A 16,697-nucleotide genomic window follows, 5' to 3' on the forward strand; every position below is an offset into this window, starting at 1 on the left:
TCAGGTGCCCCGTGGGTGCGCCCGCCTCTGGTCCTTGGTGCTTTCTGGCATCTGCTGGTGAAGAGGCCCCTCCTGGAAAGGCTAGCTAGAAAAAAGCCGCGTGGGGGCTCGGGCTGGGGAATCAATGGCCTGAGTGAGTCGCTCCAGCCGAGAAGGGTCAGACATCAGCTTCCTGTCCTCACAGGCAGGGACGCTGGGGCCAGCGATGGTGTGTCATGTTGCTGGAGTGGTGGTCGGGTCCTCAGCACTGACCACCCGTCACATTTCCTCAGTGGGGGGCTTTCGCGTTGTACTTCAGCACTGGGGAGTTTCTTTGCTTTTCCCATACGTTTCTGCTCTTCATTTTCTCTCATTCTTTCCAGAATATTTCCCTTAATCCATTGTTGGGCCTTCTGCCTTGACCCTCTGATATTATCCTTTCTGTCTTATTTTCCGTCTTTGTTTTTCTAATTTTAGTCCAACAGATTTTCTAAGCTGCTCTTCAGAAACTTCTGTTGAATTTAAATGTTTGTGGTATTTTAAATTTTAATGACTTTTTATTAGTATCCTTTTTTATTGGGATATAGTTATGTATGTACAGACTTTGGCACAGTTCGGTGATTTTTGAAATGAGTGCCCAGGAAGTTGTCTCCCTTTCCAGTCTCCCTTTCTCCCCAGCAAGAGGCACCACTGTCCTGACTTCTGTCGCAGTAGATTGGCTGGATTGTCCTTGAGCTTCACGGAAACGGAATAATAAATGGATTATTCTTCCATAATGGAATCATGCAGTGCATATCCTTTTTATATTTAAAATGGGTCTTTCTTGTCTAAAATCCATCTTGATAATCTCTGCTTTTCATTGGACTTTTAGGCTGTTCACATTTAGTGTAGCTACGGGTGTGGCTGGGGTTGCATCCGCCTCTCATTACTTTCTGTTTGTTTCTGCTGCTCTTTGTTCCCTTGTGCCTCCTCGACGCGGTTGCCAGGCCCAGCATGCAGGCTGCAGGCAGCGGTGTCACCCCAGCCCCTCGACCCGGCTGCCCACCCTCCCGCTCTCCGTGCCCGTGCCGTCACGTGACCCCTGCCTACACCACGTACCCACAGCTTTAAAAGCTCTCGGTGTCTATTCAGGCTCTTGCCCACACGGCGGTCCTCAGCGTTTGTGACAGAGCTGGACTTCTGACCGGCGCCCTTGCTCTGCAGCCCGAGGAGCTTCCTTTGGGAACTTGTGGTGCGTCACCGACTGCAGCTCTCTCAGCTTCCTCTTCGTCCACGTGGCCATTGTTTCATGCTCTCCGAAGGACTTTGCTGGTTATCGAATCCAGGGTGTTTTCCCCTTGGACTTGCTCTTCCTCCCTCCTCCTCAGAAGTGCTCACTATCCCAACTTTTAACACCGTAATTTTGTTTCAGCTCCTTTTGACGTCAGATGAACGAATCTGTGTCAGCCAGGACCCAGCCAGAAAAGCACTACCGGGAGGGATACATGTTAAGAGGTTCATTACACGTTTTGTTCTCTCAGTGCAGCAAGGTCATCAAAATTGTGCTTCATAAGCTGCCAGTTATCTAAGACCTGGTAGCTGCAGGCGTGTGGCGTGGGCGTGTCTGCCTGTGGTTTCAGAGCAGGCAGCGCAAGGGCAAGTGGTGATGTGTAGCCTCGGAGACGGAAGGGAGGGGAGGCCTGCGTTCTTCCAAGTAGTTTTGCTCTAGAGGTTTGTCTTTGGAGCCATGCACATATTTTACATAACTATATAATTAAGTAAAAAGACAAACCCTAAAAATAAAAAAAAGAAAACAAATGACCCAAATATGTATCCAGTTGGTAGCATGCACAGGGGAGCAATAATTCCAAGTGACTAAAATATCATCGTTTCATGCGGGCTGTTCTCTGAGGTCCGGGAAATTGTCATCAGTTCTGGCCGCAGTGCCCCGTGACTGAGATGCACCGGTGTGCCGTGCGGGGGGCCAACAAGTGACGGAACCGAGACCCTGCCGGGAGTGGGGACTGCCGTCCTGGATTCGGACCAGAAACGTCAGTGTGAATCTGAGTTGTGTTTCACCCAAAAGTACACACACACACACCCAGGTACGCACCTGCGTTCCCCACTCCAAAAGGGACGGACAAGAGAGCCCCTGGCCCCGGGAGAAGGGTAACCTTGTTACCTACCTGTCTCCTGCGGTGCTGATTTGTTTGCATCTTAGCTGTTACAGGCAGGGCTGCAGCCAGTAGCCTAGGACTTCACCTTGTTTTAATGTTTTCTCTTGAAGTAATTTTAGGCTTTCAGAAACGTCTCAAAGGTGCTGCAGAGCGTTCCTGCGCTCCCTTCCCCAGCTTCCCCCAGTGGGAACAACTTGCCAGACAGTGGCGTGGACCCCAGACCAAGACATTGACATTGGGATGGTGCTGTTCTCTGCTCTTCAGAGCCTCTCCTGCCTGCCAGGGCCACACATCCCCTTCTGCTGCTGTCTGCGTCGTGACCTGTCAGCGTTCCTGGGTCTTGTTGGTCCCTCACGCCCTTGGCTCTCCTGATGAGTTCTGGCCCCTGATGGTTTTGAGGACTGCACTTTTGGCCAGAAACCCAGGTCTGGGTGCTGGTGCGCTCACTGCCACCGGGCAAGGCCTTGTGGAGCCAGCAGACCCATGTGGACATGTTGTTGTTTAAAGCAGTTTTAGGTTTACAGGACATTTGCACAGAGCTCAGAGAGCTCCCACCACCCCCACACAGCATCACCCGTTGTTAGCATCTTACCTGAGTGTGGCGCCTTCACCACAGTTCACAAGCCAGCGTTTTTATCTGAAGTTCATGGGATGCCCACACGTCCTTGGGTTTGCTCCCACCCTTCTGCCCCAGGGCCCCACGCACCTTCAGTCGTCATGTCTCTGAGGTCCCTCTGGGCTGTGACGGTGTCTCCCCCTGCCTGTGGGCTTGTTACCTGGGCAGTTTTGAGGGGTGCAGTGGTGTTTTAAGGGCTGCTGCTCTGTCGAAGCCCGAGCGCTGTCAAGGGCACTTGCAGCAACTGGACTGACCACCTGGCCGAGGTGGAGGCCAGGGATCCCCACCTCGTGCCCCCTTCCAGACTGCGCAGCCCGCCCCTGGGGTGGTGTGTACCCCCTGCTTGCGGGCAGAGTTTCTGCGTGAATTCTGCTGCTTCTGCACTGTCTCCCCTGTTTTTAATCCACTCAGTCATTTGTTCCTAGCAGTGTGGGCTCAGGGATATCTATTTTACACCATGGTTCTGCTCCAGCGCAGCTTTATTTTGCTGCTCAGAGGGTCCCAGCTCTGGCTGTGGTGAGGGCTCTCTTGGCCGGCTCCTGGCTCCTGTCTTTTTGTGTTTGATGGGGAGCACTTCCTCGCTTTCTGGAAGCACAGGATGCTCTGGGATCATCTGCTCCAGCCCTAGATCTCAGCCTTTTGAGCACATGTGAACTTTAAGTAATTCATCTTTCATTAGATCAGTTACAGGTTTATAGAAAAATCATACAGGAAATACCAGTTCCTATATTCCACCCCCTCCACACACACAAATGCAGTTTTCCCTATTATTAACACTTTGCATTAGTGTGGTACTTTTGTTACAATTAATGAAACAATATTATTAATAATTTTACTATTAACTGTAGTCCACAACTCACATTGGCATTTACCATTTGTGTTCATTTTTAAATTTTTAAAAATTTTGTTCTAGTAATGTGTGCCAGTTTGAACGTATTGTGTCCCCCAAAATGCCATTATCTTTGATGTAATCTTGTGTGGGCAGGCTTATCAGTGTTAATTAGATTGTAATTCTTTGAGTGTTTCCATGGAGATGCGCCCCACCCAACTGTGGGTGATGACTCTGATTGGATAATTTCCATGGAGATGTTGGCCCACCCATTCATGGTGGGTCTGAATTAAATTACTGGAGCACTATATAAGATCAGGCAGAAGGAGCAAGCAGGGACAGCCAAGAGGGACACTTTGAAGAACGCACAGAAGCTGAGAGAGGAGCTGCGTGTGAGAGACAGTTTGAAGATGGCCGTTGAAAGCAGACTTTTGCTCCCGAGAAGGTAAGAGAGGACAAACGCCCCAAGAGCACATGAGGGTGACACTTTTGAGGTGCTGCAGCCTAGAGAGGAATGTCCTGGGAGAAAGCCATTTTGAAACCAGAACTTTGGAGCAGACACCAGCCACGTGCCTTCCCAGCTGACAGAGGTTTTCCGGACACCATTGGCCATCCTCCAGGGAAGGTACCTGATTGCTGATGTGTTACCTTGGACACTTTATGGCCTTAAGACTGTAACTGTGTAACCAAATAAACCCCCTTTTATAAAAGCCAATCCATCTCTGGTGTTTTGCATTCTGGCAGCATTAGCAAATTAGAACATAATGTATATACAACCTAAAATTTCCCCTTTTAATCACATTCAAATATATAATTCAGCCATGTTAATTACCTTCACAATGTTGTGCTGCCATCACCACCATCCATTACAAAATGTTGCCATCACCCCAAACAGAGGTTCTGTACTGATTCAGCACTAACTTCCACTCTCTACCCCCACCCCATCCCCTGATAGCCTGTCTCCTAGCTTCTGACTCTACGAGTTTGCTTGTTCTAATTATTTCAGGTCAGTAGGACTGTACAATGTTTGTCCTTTTGTGTCTGATGTCTTTAAGGTTCGTTATGTTTCACGTGTATCAGAACTTCGTTCCTCTTTAGGGCTGAGTAATAGTCCACTATGGGTAGAGACCATATTCAGTGAAACCGTCATCGGCTGCTTCCACGTTCTGGCAATTGTGAATGATGCCTCCGTGAACACTGGTGTGCAGGTGTCTGCTCAAGTCCCTGCTCTCAGTTCTCCTGGGTGTACACCTAGAAGCAAGATTGTCAGGTCTCACGTCGTTTTATATTTACCCTCCTGAAGCTGCACCATTTCACACCCTCCCTCCCAAGAGTGAGTGCCTATTCCTATTTCTCACCAGCCCCCGAACACTTGTGATTTCTTTTTTGTTTTTTTTAATAGTACCCAGTCTAATGGGTATGAAATGATGGTTTTGATTTGCATTTTCCTTAATGGCTAATGATGTTGAGAATCTTGCCATGTGTTTGTTAGCCATTTGCGTATCTTCTTTGGAGAAATGTCTATTTAAGTCTTTGCCCATTTGTTAATTGAATTGTTTGTCTTTTTGTTGTTGAGTTGTAGGATTTCTCTATATATTCCAGATAGGAAACCCATTTTGGGTATGTGGTTTACAAGTATTTTCTCCAATTCCATAGGTTGTCTTTTTACTTCCTTGATATACTTACTGCACAGAAGTTTTTAATTTTGGTAACACCCCATTTATCTATTTTTCCTTTTGTTGCTTGTGCTTTTGGTATGAAGTTTAAGAAACCTTTCCTAACACAAGGTCCTGAAAACACTTCCCTATGTTTTCTTCTAAGTTTTGTAGTTTGGGTTCTTGTCTATTTTGGTCTTTGATCCGTTGTGAGTTACTTTTTATGTTTGATGTGAGGTAGGGGTCCACCTTCATTCTTTGGCTTGTGGATTTCCAGTGTTCCCAGCACCATTTGTTGAAGAGATGAATTCTTTCCCCATCAAATGGATTTGGCACCTTTGTCAAAAATCAGTTGGCCATAGATGTGAGGGTTTATTTCTGAAATCTCAGTTTGTTTCCATTGGTCTGTATATCTGTCCTTGTGCTGGTAGCATGCTGTTTTGTTTATTGTAGTTTTGTAGTAAGTTTAATATCGGGAATTGTGAGTTCTCCAACTTTGTTCTTTTTCAAGAGTTTGAGTATTTGGGACCCCTTACCCTTCCACGTAAATCTGATGATTGGTTTTCCCATTTCTGTTGGAATTTTGATTGGGATTGCATAAATCTGTAAATTGCTTTGGGTAAAATTGACATCTTAACAATATTTAATCTTCCAGCCTATGAACACAAATGTCCTTTCATTTATTTAGGTCTTCTTTGATTTCTGTCAGCAACGTTTTATAGTTCTCTATGAATAAATCTTTTACATCCTTGGTTAAATTTATTTGATTTATTTGATGAAATTGATTTTATTTGATTCTTTTAGTTGCTGTTGTAAGTTGATTTTATCAATTTCCTCTTCAGGTTGTTCATTACTAGCGTGTAGAAGCCCTGCTGACTTTGCCCGTTGACCTCATACTCCACCACTCTGCTGAATTTGTTTATTAGCTCTAGTGGCTTTGTTGTGGATTTTTCAGGATTTTATATGTGTAAGATCATGTCATCTGCAAATAGGGAAAGCTTTACTTCTTCCATTTCAACTTGATTCTTCATAGTATCCTGTTAAGATCCTTTTGATTTCTGTGGGGTTGATAATGTTCCCCCTTTCATTTAATTATTTGTGTCCTCCTTTCCCCTTTGTCAGTCTAGCTAAAGGTTTGTCGATTTTATTGATTTTTTTTTCAAAGAAACAACTTAAAAAATTTTTTTCTATTTTTTATTGTTTCATTTATCTCTGTGCTGATCTTTATAATTTCCTGTCTTTTGCTCGCTTTGGGTCCTGTTTGCTTGTCTTTTTCTAGGTCCCCCTGTTGTGAGGTGAGGTCTCTGATTTGAGATTTTTCTTCTTTTTTAATGTAAGCATTTAAGCATTTAGAGCTATAAATATACCTCTCAGCACTGCCTTTGCTGCATCCCATAAGTTTTGGTATGTTGTCTTTTCATTTTCGTTCACCTCAAGATATTTCCTAATTTCCTTGTGATTTTTTCTTTGTCCCGTTAAGTATGCAGTGTTTCTGCATATTTGTGAATTTTTCACATCTCCCTCTGTTATTGTTTTTTGGCTTCATTCCATTGTGGTTTTAAAAGCTACATTGTATGATTTCAATGTTTTTAAGTTTATTAAGATTTGATTTGTGGCCTAACGTGTGGTCTGTCCTGGAGAGTGACCGCTGTGCACTCGAGGAGAACGTGCTCCCTGCCACTGTGGGGTGAAGTGCTGTGTGCTTTCTGTTTCTCTAGCTGGTTTAGAGCATGGTCACGTCTTCTGGTTCCTTAGCGGCCTTCTGTCTAAATGCTCAGTCCATTATTGAAAGTGGGGCAGTGAAGCCTCCTGCTATTGATGTAGAACTGTCAGAGCCTCCCTTCAAATCTGTCAGTTTTTGCTTCATATATTCTGGGACTCTGTCTTTAGGTGCATTTTTATTTATAATTGTTATGTCTTCTTAAAAAGCAATGCTTTATAGAAAGACGATGAAATTCAAACATTCAACCCGGTAAGTTCACAATGTCCAGCATCTCACAGAAAATAACTGGCCACGAGGAGCAGTGGCCGCGGCCCTGGCGCTATCGCCCTTGCTTGGTCACCCCAGTGGAGGCAGCAGCTCCTTCCACACCCTCCGAGCTTCGAGCTTTGTCTGTAATGTGTCTTCCCTGCTCACCCTGGGGGGCGCAGAGTCCACATGAAGGCTCATGGATATGTGGGTAAATGCAGGAGAAGCGGAGGGGGTTCTGGAGGCGTCTTATGTATTTAATAGTGCGTTACAGAAGCTGCTTGACTGTGTCAGAGCCACAGCCTTTTTCTCCTGAAGAACTGATGCACATTTATAAACACTGGCCTTATAAGCCCGCAGAAGACGAGCTTTCGTTGTTTAGGTTGCAGGCTAACATGAAAACTTTCACTGAAGGTGAAGATATCACAGATGCAGGTTTCAGAAAGCCACACCGTTCCCTTGCATGCCCCTCTTCTCTGTTCAACCAAGACAATTTTAGTATAAATCCGGCAAGAACGATGAGCTTGTCACTGTACCTTGCATTTTTATATTGCATATTTTCCAGGCTCTTCTGCAGATCCTGTTGGCCAGAACAGTTGGGGTCTTTGGCATCCACAGCTTCTCCCCAACCCACCCTGAGTGCCTGGCTGATGAGCGCTCACTGTCTGCCGGGTCCCCAGGAGCAGGAAGTGCCAGTGATACTGTGTCACTGGGTTCACACAAGTTATTGTGTGCCCTTAAGCTTGTGGCTGATTGTTCTCTTAACCCCAAAGATGTGTTTTGAAAATACTTCTTTATTCTTGGCAAGATTCATGTTGCCAAACTTTCTGGCTGTGTTATAGGTTAACCAGCTACAACCATCTAGAACCAGATTATAATTTGGCCATATAGTTATGTAAGTAATGTCCTTATTCTCCAAATTCCGTTTTTGTCCCTTGGTTGAGGTAGGGGCAGAGAAAGAAGCACCACAGCCTCTCCACGGACCCCCACCACAGTCCACAGACCCCACCCCACCCCACCCCCGACACAGTCCATGCCCCCCCCCAACACTGTGGGAACTGCCGGCCAGGTGAAGCTTGTTCTGTGGCTACCACAAATGACATCCTTTACTTGCAAATTTTTCTTGGGGTGTGCTTGTTGGTTTGGCCAAAGTGACATTGTGCGCTTTGTGTAAATGCAGCTGAATGGCAGAAAGCTAGTTTTAATAAGCACCATCCAACAGTTGCATCATTCACATTGTGTCCACCGAGCAGATTTGAGTTCCAGTGGTAGAGACCCGGTGACATGCCCGTTGGCTTTCCTGGCAGGTCTCTCTTGCCGAGGAGGTGCCATGGCCTCCCCGCCTCCCCTCTCCTCACCTCTGTGTGGGACGCTCTTGGATTCCCAACAGCACCAGCCTGCAAGGCTGACAGCAGAATGGTGGCCTGGGGAGCCACACAGCTCTCCCCACGTTCACGGGAAGCTCGTCGTTGGCTCCTGCCGGGCCCTCTGCATGATGTTGCAGGAGAGTCGGCAAGCAGATGTGGTCGGGGCGACTGCCAGGCCTTCTGTGTGGGCAGAAGCCTCTTCCCTTGGGGAGGAGCTGCCCACTGGGCCAGCTGGGCAGAGGGCAGGCGGGCAGAGCCAAGCCCAGGCTGATCGTCACACTTCCATGCTCAGCTCAAGCGGCCAGTGGGCTCACCTGGCACATGGCTTTGTGCAGCAGCTCTCTACAGGGGCCCAGCAGGGCCACCGCTCCCAGGGAACGGCAGGAGGCGCAGCTCAGAATGGCAGCCAAGGCCACTGCCGGCCCGAGGGCCACCCATGACTTGGGAGCTGCCGTGACAAGGAGCCTGTTGGTAGGAGCTGAGACCAAGGCTGGTGCTCCTCGGCCCAGGCTGGTCCGGCAGTGGCAGGGCAGCGAGGCCCAGGAGGAGCACGTCTAGGGTCCCTAGCGGTGAGTGGACTCATCAGCCGCTCACTCGTCAGGACCAGCAGGGCCACGTACACGTGTGTGAGCCTTGAGGTGCTGTTCCGGGAGGCTGTGGCATCCTCACTACTGTGGAGGTGTGGCGGGGGCACAGCACCTACGACTTGTGGGAGGCCGTCTTGGGGACAGGGCGATGCACCCCGTAACAGACGCAGGTGCCGCAGAGGCTAGCTGCAGGCCGCTGTCAGGGCGGTGTTTATAAGGAGGGGGCGGCCCTTCCAGCCTGTGCCGGGGAGGGAGCTCATGGCTGGTTCGAGCCCCAGGGGCGTCTGTGGGCCCGGGGAGCAGACCCCCAGGCTCGCCCCCTCCCGAGCAGTGGCGCGGCCTCCACGTGGAAAAACGGACTGTGTGCGGCTCTGAGGGCACTTTCGGGGGCTTCTATCCCCAAAGGGGAGTAAAATGAAAGCCCTTCCAGGAAGTGGGATTCAGGATTCCCGCTTGCGCTCAGGCCCAGCAGTGCTTCTCTGACTTTAGCCCATCACGGAGTAAACCGCCCAGAACCCGCGTTCCTCGGGGGCAGAGCAGAGCTGCGGTTGCGCTTGTTGTCTGGCGTTGAATCCGCTGTTCTGAGGAACTCGGCCCGATTCTGTCCCATGGGGGAACTCGCACCACTCTCAGAATACTCGCACAGTGCGCCTGGGCTAATCTCCTCTTCCCACTGGAATTTACCTAAAGTTGGGGCTTTAGACACCAGCACAGCAGGCTCAGAGCTGCACAGGCCCTTCTGTCACCAACGTAGTTTTCTTTCCTTACAGATGGCCTCTCCCCATGGCACCCACCTCTTCAAGTTAAACTAAATGGCAGATGAGACTGGGAGGTGGCACTGCTGCCCTTGCACTGCAGGCAGTGAAAACGGAAACAAGCTTTTAACGCAAGGCTTGGAGACGGCTCGGCTCCCCGGCGGGTCTCCTTCCTCCAGGAGGGGCCGGCCGCCCCGGGATGGGCCTCTGCCTGCAGTCCCCATCGCTGACCACAGGTCCGGACCACAGGCGGGTGACTTGGCGCCCCCAGGCTTGGCAGCCTCCCCAGGCCTTGTGCCCGCAGGCCATCCCCAACCTTCCTGGAGCTGCCCCAGCTGCCCCCGCAGCCACGGTGGGGCGCGGGGCGGCCCCTCTCCTGAAGGCCCTGTCGGCGTCCCCCTGCAGGCAGGTGGGGGGTGGGCCCCCCAGCTCCCCCACGCTGCTCTGCATCTGGATTCACTGCAATTTTCCCAAACCCACCGGCATTGTTGTTTCATAAATGTTTATTTAGAGTTACCCATGTATCTACTAATTTCTTGGCTTTTAATTGCATTTTGCAATTCAGATCTATCTAGAATAATTTCCCTCCTGCCTTAAGCATTTCTCAGAACTTTTGTTAGTGAAAATCCTTTAGCTTTTGCTAGGCGGTGAAGACTTACTCCTTGTTTGTCTGGAAGTTGCACAGTTTTGCTGGTGGTTGGAATTTGCGAGTGGCGTTTGTTTGTCCAGCCTGGGCTTTGTTGGGCCTCCTGAATCCGTGGCTTCGTGACCTTCACAGCGTCACGTGCCGCCTCTGCCTCGTCCCCTTCCTCCCAGGAGTCTGCAAGCGTCTCCCCAGCTGTCCTCTCTGGCCCAGCTTCCAGGCTTCCGGCTCGCTCTCTGCGCACACCAGTCTGCCATTCTCGGGGTTTGAAGTCTAAGTTGTGTCTTATTTCTAGAGGGTCTGTGGGCCTGCAGACACTTCTACAGAGTCCCACCCTTGCGGAGATCTTCAGTCTTATCTTTTAATTCTTTAGAAAGAGCATAATTGTTTTATAATCAGATGATCCCTGGAGCTAGACTCCTCAAGTCTGGTTATCTTTGAACGGGGCACCAGGTATTGTACTGGAACGTTTATGTTGTGAATAATTTGAGGCTTACATGGAAGCAGTTAGTCCAACGCCGTTAGCCATTGCGTCTACAAAGCCCAGCGCTTTCCATCCAGGGCCACTGAGGGTCCCACGTGATCGGAAGCTGAGATGGGTCTGCAGCCCCCGTCTGCCCCATGGGCCCCCGGATCCTTCTGGAAAGGCAGTGCTTCGGGGCCGAGCATGACCTGAGGCGTGGCTCCCTGAGCTCTCCCTTCCTACATCCCTGCTTCTCCGCTCGTCACCTTCTGATGCTCCTTCCAGCCTTTAGGTTTTGCTGTAACCTGGGGACTTAGCTTTCCGGTAGTCACTGGGTTGAGGCAACATAGAGGAGCAAGTCCAGAAGTGGTGCTCATCCCTGGTGCTCGTCCCCGGGTGCCGCCGGAGCCTTGGGCCTGCTGGCTCTTGGGTTTCCTAGGGTCGTGGGGGTGACTCGCCCCCACCGCCTGCCACAAGCACTCAGCCAACTCGTTTCGGACCCTAGTGGGCTGTGGGACGTGGGGTGCGTGAGCGGCTCTCCCCAGTGACCGACCGTTCTCTTGTCTCTTCCACAGGCTTGCAAAGATGTCGCGGACCCACACCTGCTCCAGGTAGGTCTCTGCCTCTTTGGTGGGAAGACCGCTCTGTGAATTTGATGTACTCCAGGAAGCCAGGCGGCCTGGAAAGGAGGAGCAGTGGCCAGGCTGAGAGGAAATGGCCAGGGATATTTCTTTAGTTAAACCAACTCGGAAAGGTCCCTTGAGCCTGACTGCGGGTCAGAAAACAGCATTCGCCCGCCAGTTTTGCGTCTGTGGCTTGTGGGGTGCTGCATGGGCCCAGGGCTTTGCGTGGGGCGCCCTGACCAGGGCGATCAGGTGTGTACGTCCGAGCCTGCCCTGAGTGCAGCCCCCGTTCCCACAGAGGCAGCTGAGCCCAGACACCCGAGGCACTTCGCCCGGTAGCCCCTCTTCAGGACGGGCCCGATCAGCCTGGACCATTTGGCCCCAGGACCTGTTCGCATTTTAATGATGATTTTTAACAATTTGTGTGGAGCAGAATTGACTCTTTTTGGTGTCCGCTGCAAATGTAGAGAGTCAGGGAATCTCTGCCCGGTGGGGTTCACAGCAGCCCCGAGCCCGCATCTCCTTGGGCCGCCCCTCCCTCAACCCCAGCCCCTGGCAGCCAGCGGTCTGGTTTCTGTTCCTATTATTTTGGCTTTATATAAGAAGCCACCACACTGTGTTCCAGTGTGCAGTGCTGTTTTGCATTCCCACCAGCAAAAGTGCCTCCCCAGCAAAAGTACAGGCTCCTTGCCTGAGCCTGGATTCCTTGGGAAGATTCAGGAACCATCAGGCCAAGGTCATGGGCTTCTGGGGCTCTTCTCGGAGCCAGGCTGGAGGTCCACTAAGGTCAGGGGCTGCCCCCCGGGGAGCTCCCCCAGGCCAGAGCCAGGAGAATTCTGTTTTTCACAGCAGCCTTTTGGCTGTGGTTCCTTAAATAGTCTTTCAGGATGATTCTAGAAAGCCTGGGCCCAGCTTCCCCAGAGGCAGCCCCCACCCCGTCAGGAGGATTTGTGTTTCCTACTGTGCCCCAGGAGGGGCCCGGCCCGTGGAGGTGCCCCTTGCTCAGCCCCTTCCCGGAGGCGGCTCTCTCCTGGCTGGTGACTGTCGCAGACGAGTGCTTCACGTGGCTGCAGCAAGCTCCCTTCCACTGCCAGGGCCGTGTCTTCTCCTCGGCACGTGGTTTTAGTAACTGCTTCCCGCAGCTCTGCGTGGTTTTCCTTGCAGTTTATCCTTTGTGATGGCTGCGTGGTTGTCGCAGCTGTGCTGATGATCCCCAACGTGGACTTCCACGGTGTTTGTCGGCTGTTTGAGTTGTCAGCTGTCGTAGGTCCTTCCCCATTCAAACATCCCCAAGTGGTTCACCCGTTATTTTTATGCTCAGAAACAGCCTAAGCCTTTGAGACCAAGGTTCTCTTTCCGTGATTCTGCCACGTTTCTTTTTGTGAGCAATGAAGTAGCTGAGTCAATGGGGCTGCCCACAGGAGCCCTTAAGCCCGCTGCCCGCCTGACGGCCCTTGGTCCTAGCCCTGTAGCCTCAGCCGCCCGGGGCCGTCCTCAGACCTCGTGCTCTCTCGGGATCCCCCTCATAAAGGTCTGCAGGGCACCACCCTGAGGGTGCACGAAAATGGGTTCTGGATATGGAGATGTAGTCTGTGTTCATCTGGTGGCGGGAGCTGGGCTGTCTCTGGGGAGGGGCTCCCCTTGGGGCTGGTCCACTCCTGCCCTCTCAGAAGGAGCCAGTGTCCCTCTTCCCTCCGGCAGGACCCGGCCTTTAGCACTCAGCTCCTTGCTCCACGTTTCCGCGTCAGGCTCCTGCTCCTCCCGGCCTGGCCCGGGACCTGGATTAATCTGGGGCCCCCTGCACGGCACCCTGGGGTGACCACCAGAGGCTCCGGGCCGCAGGCCCACACCCCCTGCTCTCCATGGTCTCCTCAGAGCTTGCCTGCCCTGGTGGGCCCCAGTGCACCTGGCCTGGACTGCTTGCTGCCCTGCGGGGTGGCCGGAGGGGGGCTTCCAGCATTCCCACTTCCTCCCCCTTTTCCTCTCCTGTCTGGAGGTCCTGAGACCCTCGAATTCCAGAACTTTTTGGTTATTGGGCAAAATAACCTTGTTCAAGTATGAGGATGAAAACAGTTTTCATTTTGCTCTCTGAGTCTTCCAAAGCGGGAGTCCCTTCTCTCTCTCATGCGTGCCTCTAGGAGACGTGGCCCCATGCTGCAGCTGACGAGCCATGGGGGCATCGCCACGCTGCCCTGACCCCGCAGTGCTGACGGGAGGGCACGTGTCCCTGCCTGGCAGAGGGTCTCCTCTCTCTCTCGTGAGTGCCTCTAGGAGACGTGGCGCCCACGCTGCCCTGACCCCGCAGTGCCGACGGGAGGGCACGTGTCCCTGCCTGGCAGAGGGTCTCAGAGGGTCGTCCTCGGCCATCCTTTGGGAATCCGAAGAGGCTTCCCAGCATCCTGTTCCTTCACAGTGGCTGGGGTTTAAGAACCGTGATAAAGGGGAAATGTTGTTTTGATTCAAGACACTGCCCAGCTCCTCCCCCATGAGACGTGCTTGGACCAGGCTTGGCTGAGCTGAGGCCGGGATACCCTTTCTCTCCACCTGGGACCCAGCGCCTTGGCGGGTTGGCTGTGGACCGCGTTTCCCTCCCAGAGCTGCACTGGGAGAACCACACTACACATGCCTACCCCTAGAGAGGCAGCTCGGGGGCTGGGGGGTATCCCCAGTGCCAGGTGCCCCAGAGGAGCCTGTGGCAGCTCTGGGCTGGGGGTGGGGGCGGCTGAGGCGGCGGCTCTGCTCTGGATCGGGCCCCCTCAGCACGTGTCTGTGGTAGGCGTTGCACAGGTCTCACCTGCAGGGAGCCCCTTCCCCGTGAGGCCACACAGTTGGGACCCTGCGGCCCACAGGCAGGGGGGATGGTCCCGGGCAGAGGCACCAAGGCCCTGCCGGCAGGGGGGATGTCAGGGTCCCGGCCCCACAGCCAGCCTGGTGAGGGGGGTCCCAGACCCCTCTGGGGATCTCCTGCCTCCTTTGCTCCACTTCCACATTGCTCATGCGGGACCCCTTTCTGCCTGCAGGATGGTCCCGTCAGCCCCTTCAGTGAGCTGGCCGAGCCCCTCCCCAAGCCTTCCAGGGCACCGAGGGAGGCAGGGGCAGTGTGGCCTCTGCTCCAGGGACCACCTGATCAGACAGGGAGGCCCCCGTCTGCGCTGCAGCGTGACGCCTGCTTGCATGGGGCAGCAAGGGCTGCTGGGTACCTGGGGAAGGGGCCACCAAGGCCCCTGAGGAGGTGCCCCTGGGCCCGAGGGTAAGCTGAGGGTGTGGGGGCCCCAGACCCAGGGAAGGTGAAGGCAGAGGCCCCTGGAGGGTGGGAGGGGTGCTGGGCCCCCAGAGGCCTCTCTTGGACGGGTGGGGACAGATCCATGCCAAGGCCAGTTCACAGAGGTGCTTGGTGTTTGCCAAGAGCAACCAGTGGCCCTGCCAGCAGCTTTGCAGTTTTGTTCTAGTGCGCACTGGAGGCCGCGTGCTCGTTTATCCGCGGGCCCAGGGACATAGCTGCCCCGGATGATGGGGCCTCAGGCACTGGGAGGTCCGTGGTCCCGGTGCTGGCCTTGCGCTGGTGCTGGTGGGCAGGGAGGCATGACTTGGGCTGAGTCCGTCGCCCGGGGACATGTGGGGCCAGGACGGAACCGGTCCGTGGGATTAAACGGCATCAAGTATCAGTCCTGTGGCAGGGAGCAGGGCCTGCCTCCCCAGGCGGCCTGAGGGTGGCCCTGCTTCCTCCCGCCCTGGGGCTGGCTCCTGGAGGAGACTGCACCCCCAGCCCTTGCCACTTGCTCCCACCAACCCGATGGCCAAAGAGCCTGGGCGCCCAGGGGGCTGTCGGGGCCACTGGGACGGGGCACAGCGGGAGCAGCTGGGCAGGACCCCACAGGCGGGGCAACTCCACCACACTGACCCCTGGACCGCAGGAGCCCCAGAGCTCCTTGCAACTGGAGGGCCCTCACCTCCCTTCTAGCGACGGGCGCTGTACCCCATCCCCAGGGGGCGTGGCTGCAAGGTGGGCGGCTCCCCTCCCCTCCTGCACCCTCATGGGGGGTTCTGTGGCCCCCGGGCTTCCCATCGCACCGCCCCCTGCGCGCGGTGGGGAGGGAGGGCCCTGCCCCTCCCAGGTGCTGCTCCCTGTGGCCCCAGCCCCGCGCCTCTGCGCAGAGACCCTCCAGTCGGGCCACGCGCCCCCGAGGGGCAGGCAGGCCCGTGTCCGCACCTCTGCACTCTCTGCGCTCTGCCCACCTGGGCCCTGGCAGCCGGCCGGGGGGAGAACCAGCCGTTCTCGTTCGCCACCTGGTGCGTTCCCCTGAGGCTCCGCACACAGCGCTCTGGCCGCTGTCAGTCTCAACATGGAGGGCCTGTGCAGGCTGCTCGGCCTTTCCCAATGCTGAATGCCAGAAAAACACATTGTATTCAAGCTTTTCACGGAATCGATGTGTAGAATAAATACAATTTGGTTTTTAGAGGGAAACTGCACAGCCATTAAATTGCCCCAGGCTCTCTGATGGATTAAACCTCGCAAATCAGAAGCCAGCAGAGTTGGCGGGAGAACAGGAGGCCCTGGGTGGCGGGTGCATGGCTGTGTGTGGCCGCCTCGACTTCCCAGCGAGGAGGGCAGAGGGCACACTGCCCTGTGTACTGGAGGCCGCTCCCAGCTCCCCCCCAGGCCGGAGACGGACGTCTCTCTGCTCCCTACGCAGAGGCCTGCCCCCGCGCCTGCTCCTCCCTGACCTAAACCTTCAGCTCTGCAGGGAGAACCGGAGCGGGGCTGAAGTCTCAGAGACCACGCACGCTGCATTTGTAGCCATGTCCGGTTTGTCCTCAGGTCGGTGTCCAAGGGCAGACCCCTGGGATCGCAGGTGGGGGGGCTGCTTGGGACACCCGCTCGCCCTGGTGCTTTTCCTGGGGGTTCCGCACCTCAGTCCTTTCCCAAACCCGTCCCTCCCAGAGAGCAGGCAGCACCCACAACTTAAGATGGGACCGAGCGCCCCACTCAAACAGCGAGGTCAGGACCACACTGCACCTGCCTTGGCCAGAAGGGAAGCTGCCCCAGCGCCTTTA

General features: G+C 53.7%; 1 protein-coding gene across 1 annotated transcript in view; it reads left to right on the forward strand.

Moving 5' to 3' along the window:
* Window positions 1-16,697, forward strand: part of C21H7orf50 (chromosome 21 C7orf50 homolog) — a 109,670-nt gene that overhangs the window by 51,886 nt on the left and 41,087 nt on the right. Inside the window, exon 3 of the mRNA XM_037813765.1 lies at window positions 11,595-11,630. Within this exon, the coding sequence (XP_037669693.1) occupies window positions 11,595-11,630 (36 nt within the window). The remainder of the gene's footprint in view (window positions 1-11,594; window positions 11,631-16,697) is intronic.

This window comes from Choloepus didactylus, chromosome 21 (genome assembly GCF_015220235.1).
Source record: "Choloepus didactylus isolate mChoDid1 chromosome 21, mChoDid1.pri, whole genome shotgun sequence".
Lineage (NCBI taxonomy): Eukaryota > Metazoa > Chordata > Mammalia > Pilosa > Megalonychidae > Choloepus > Choloepus didactylus.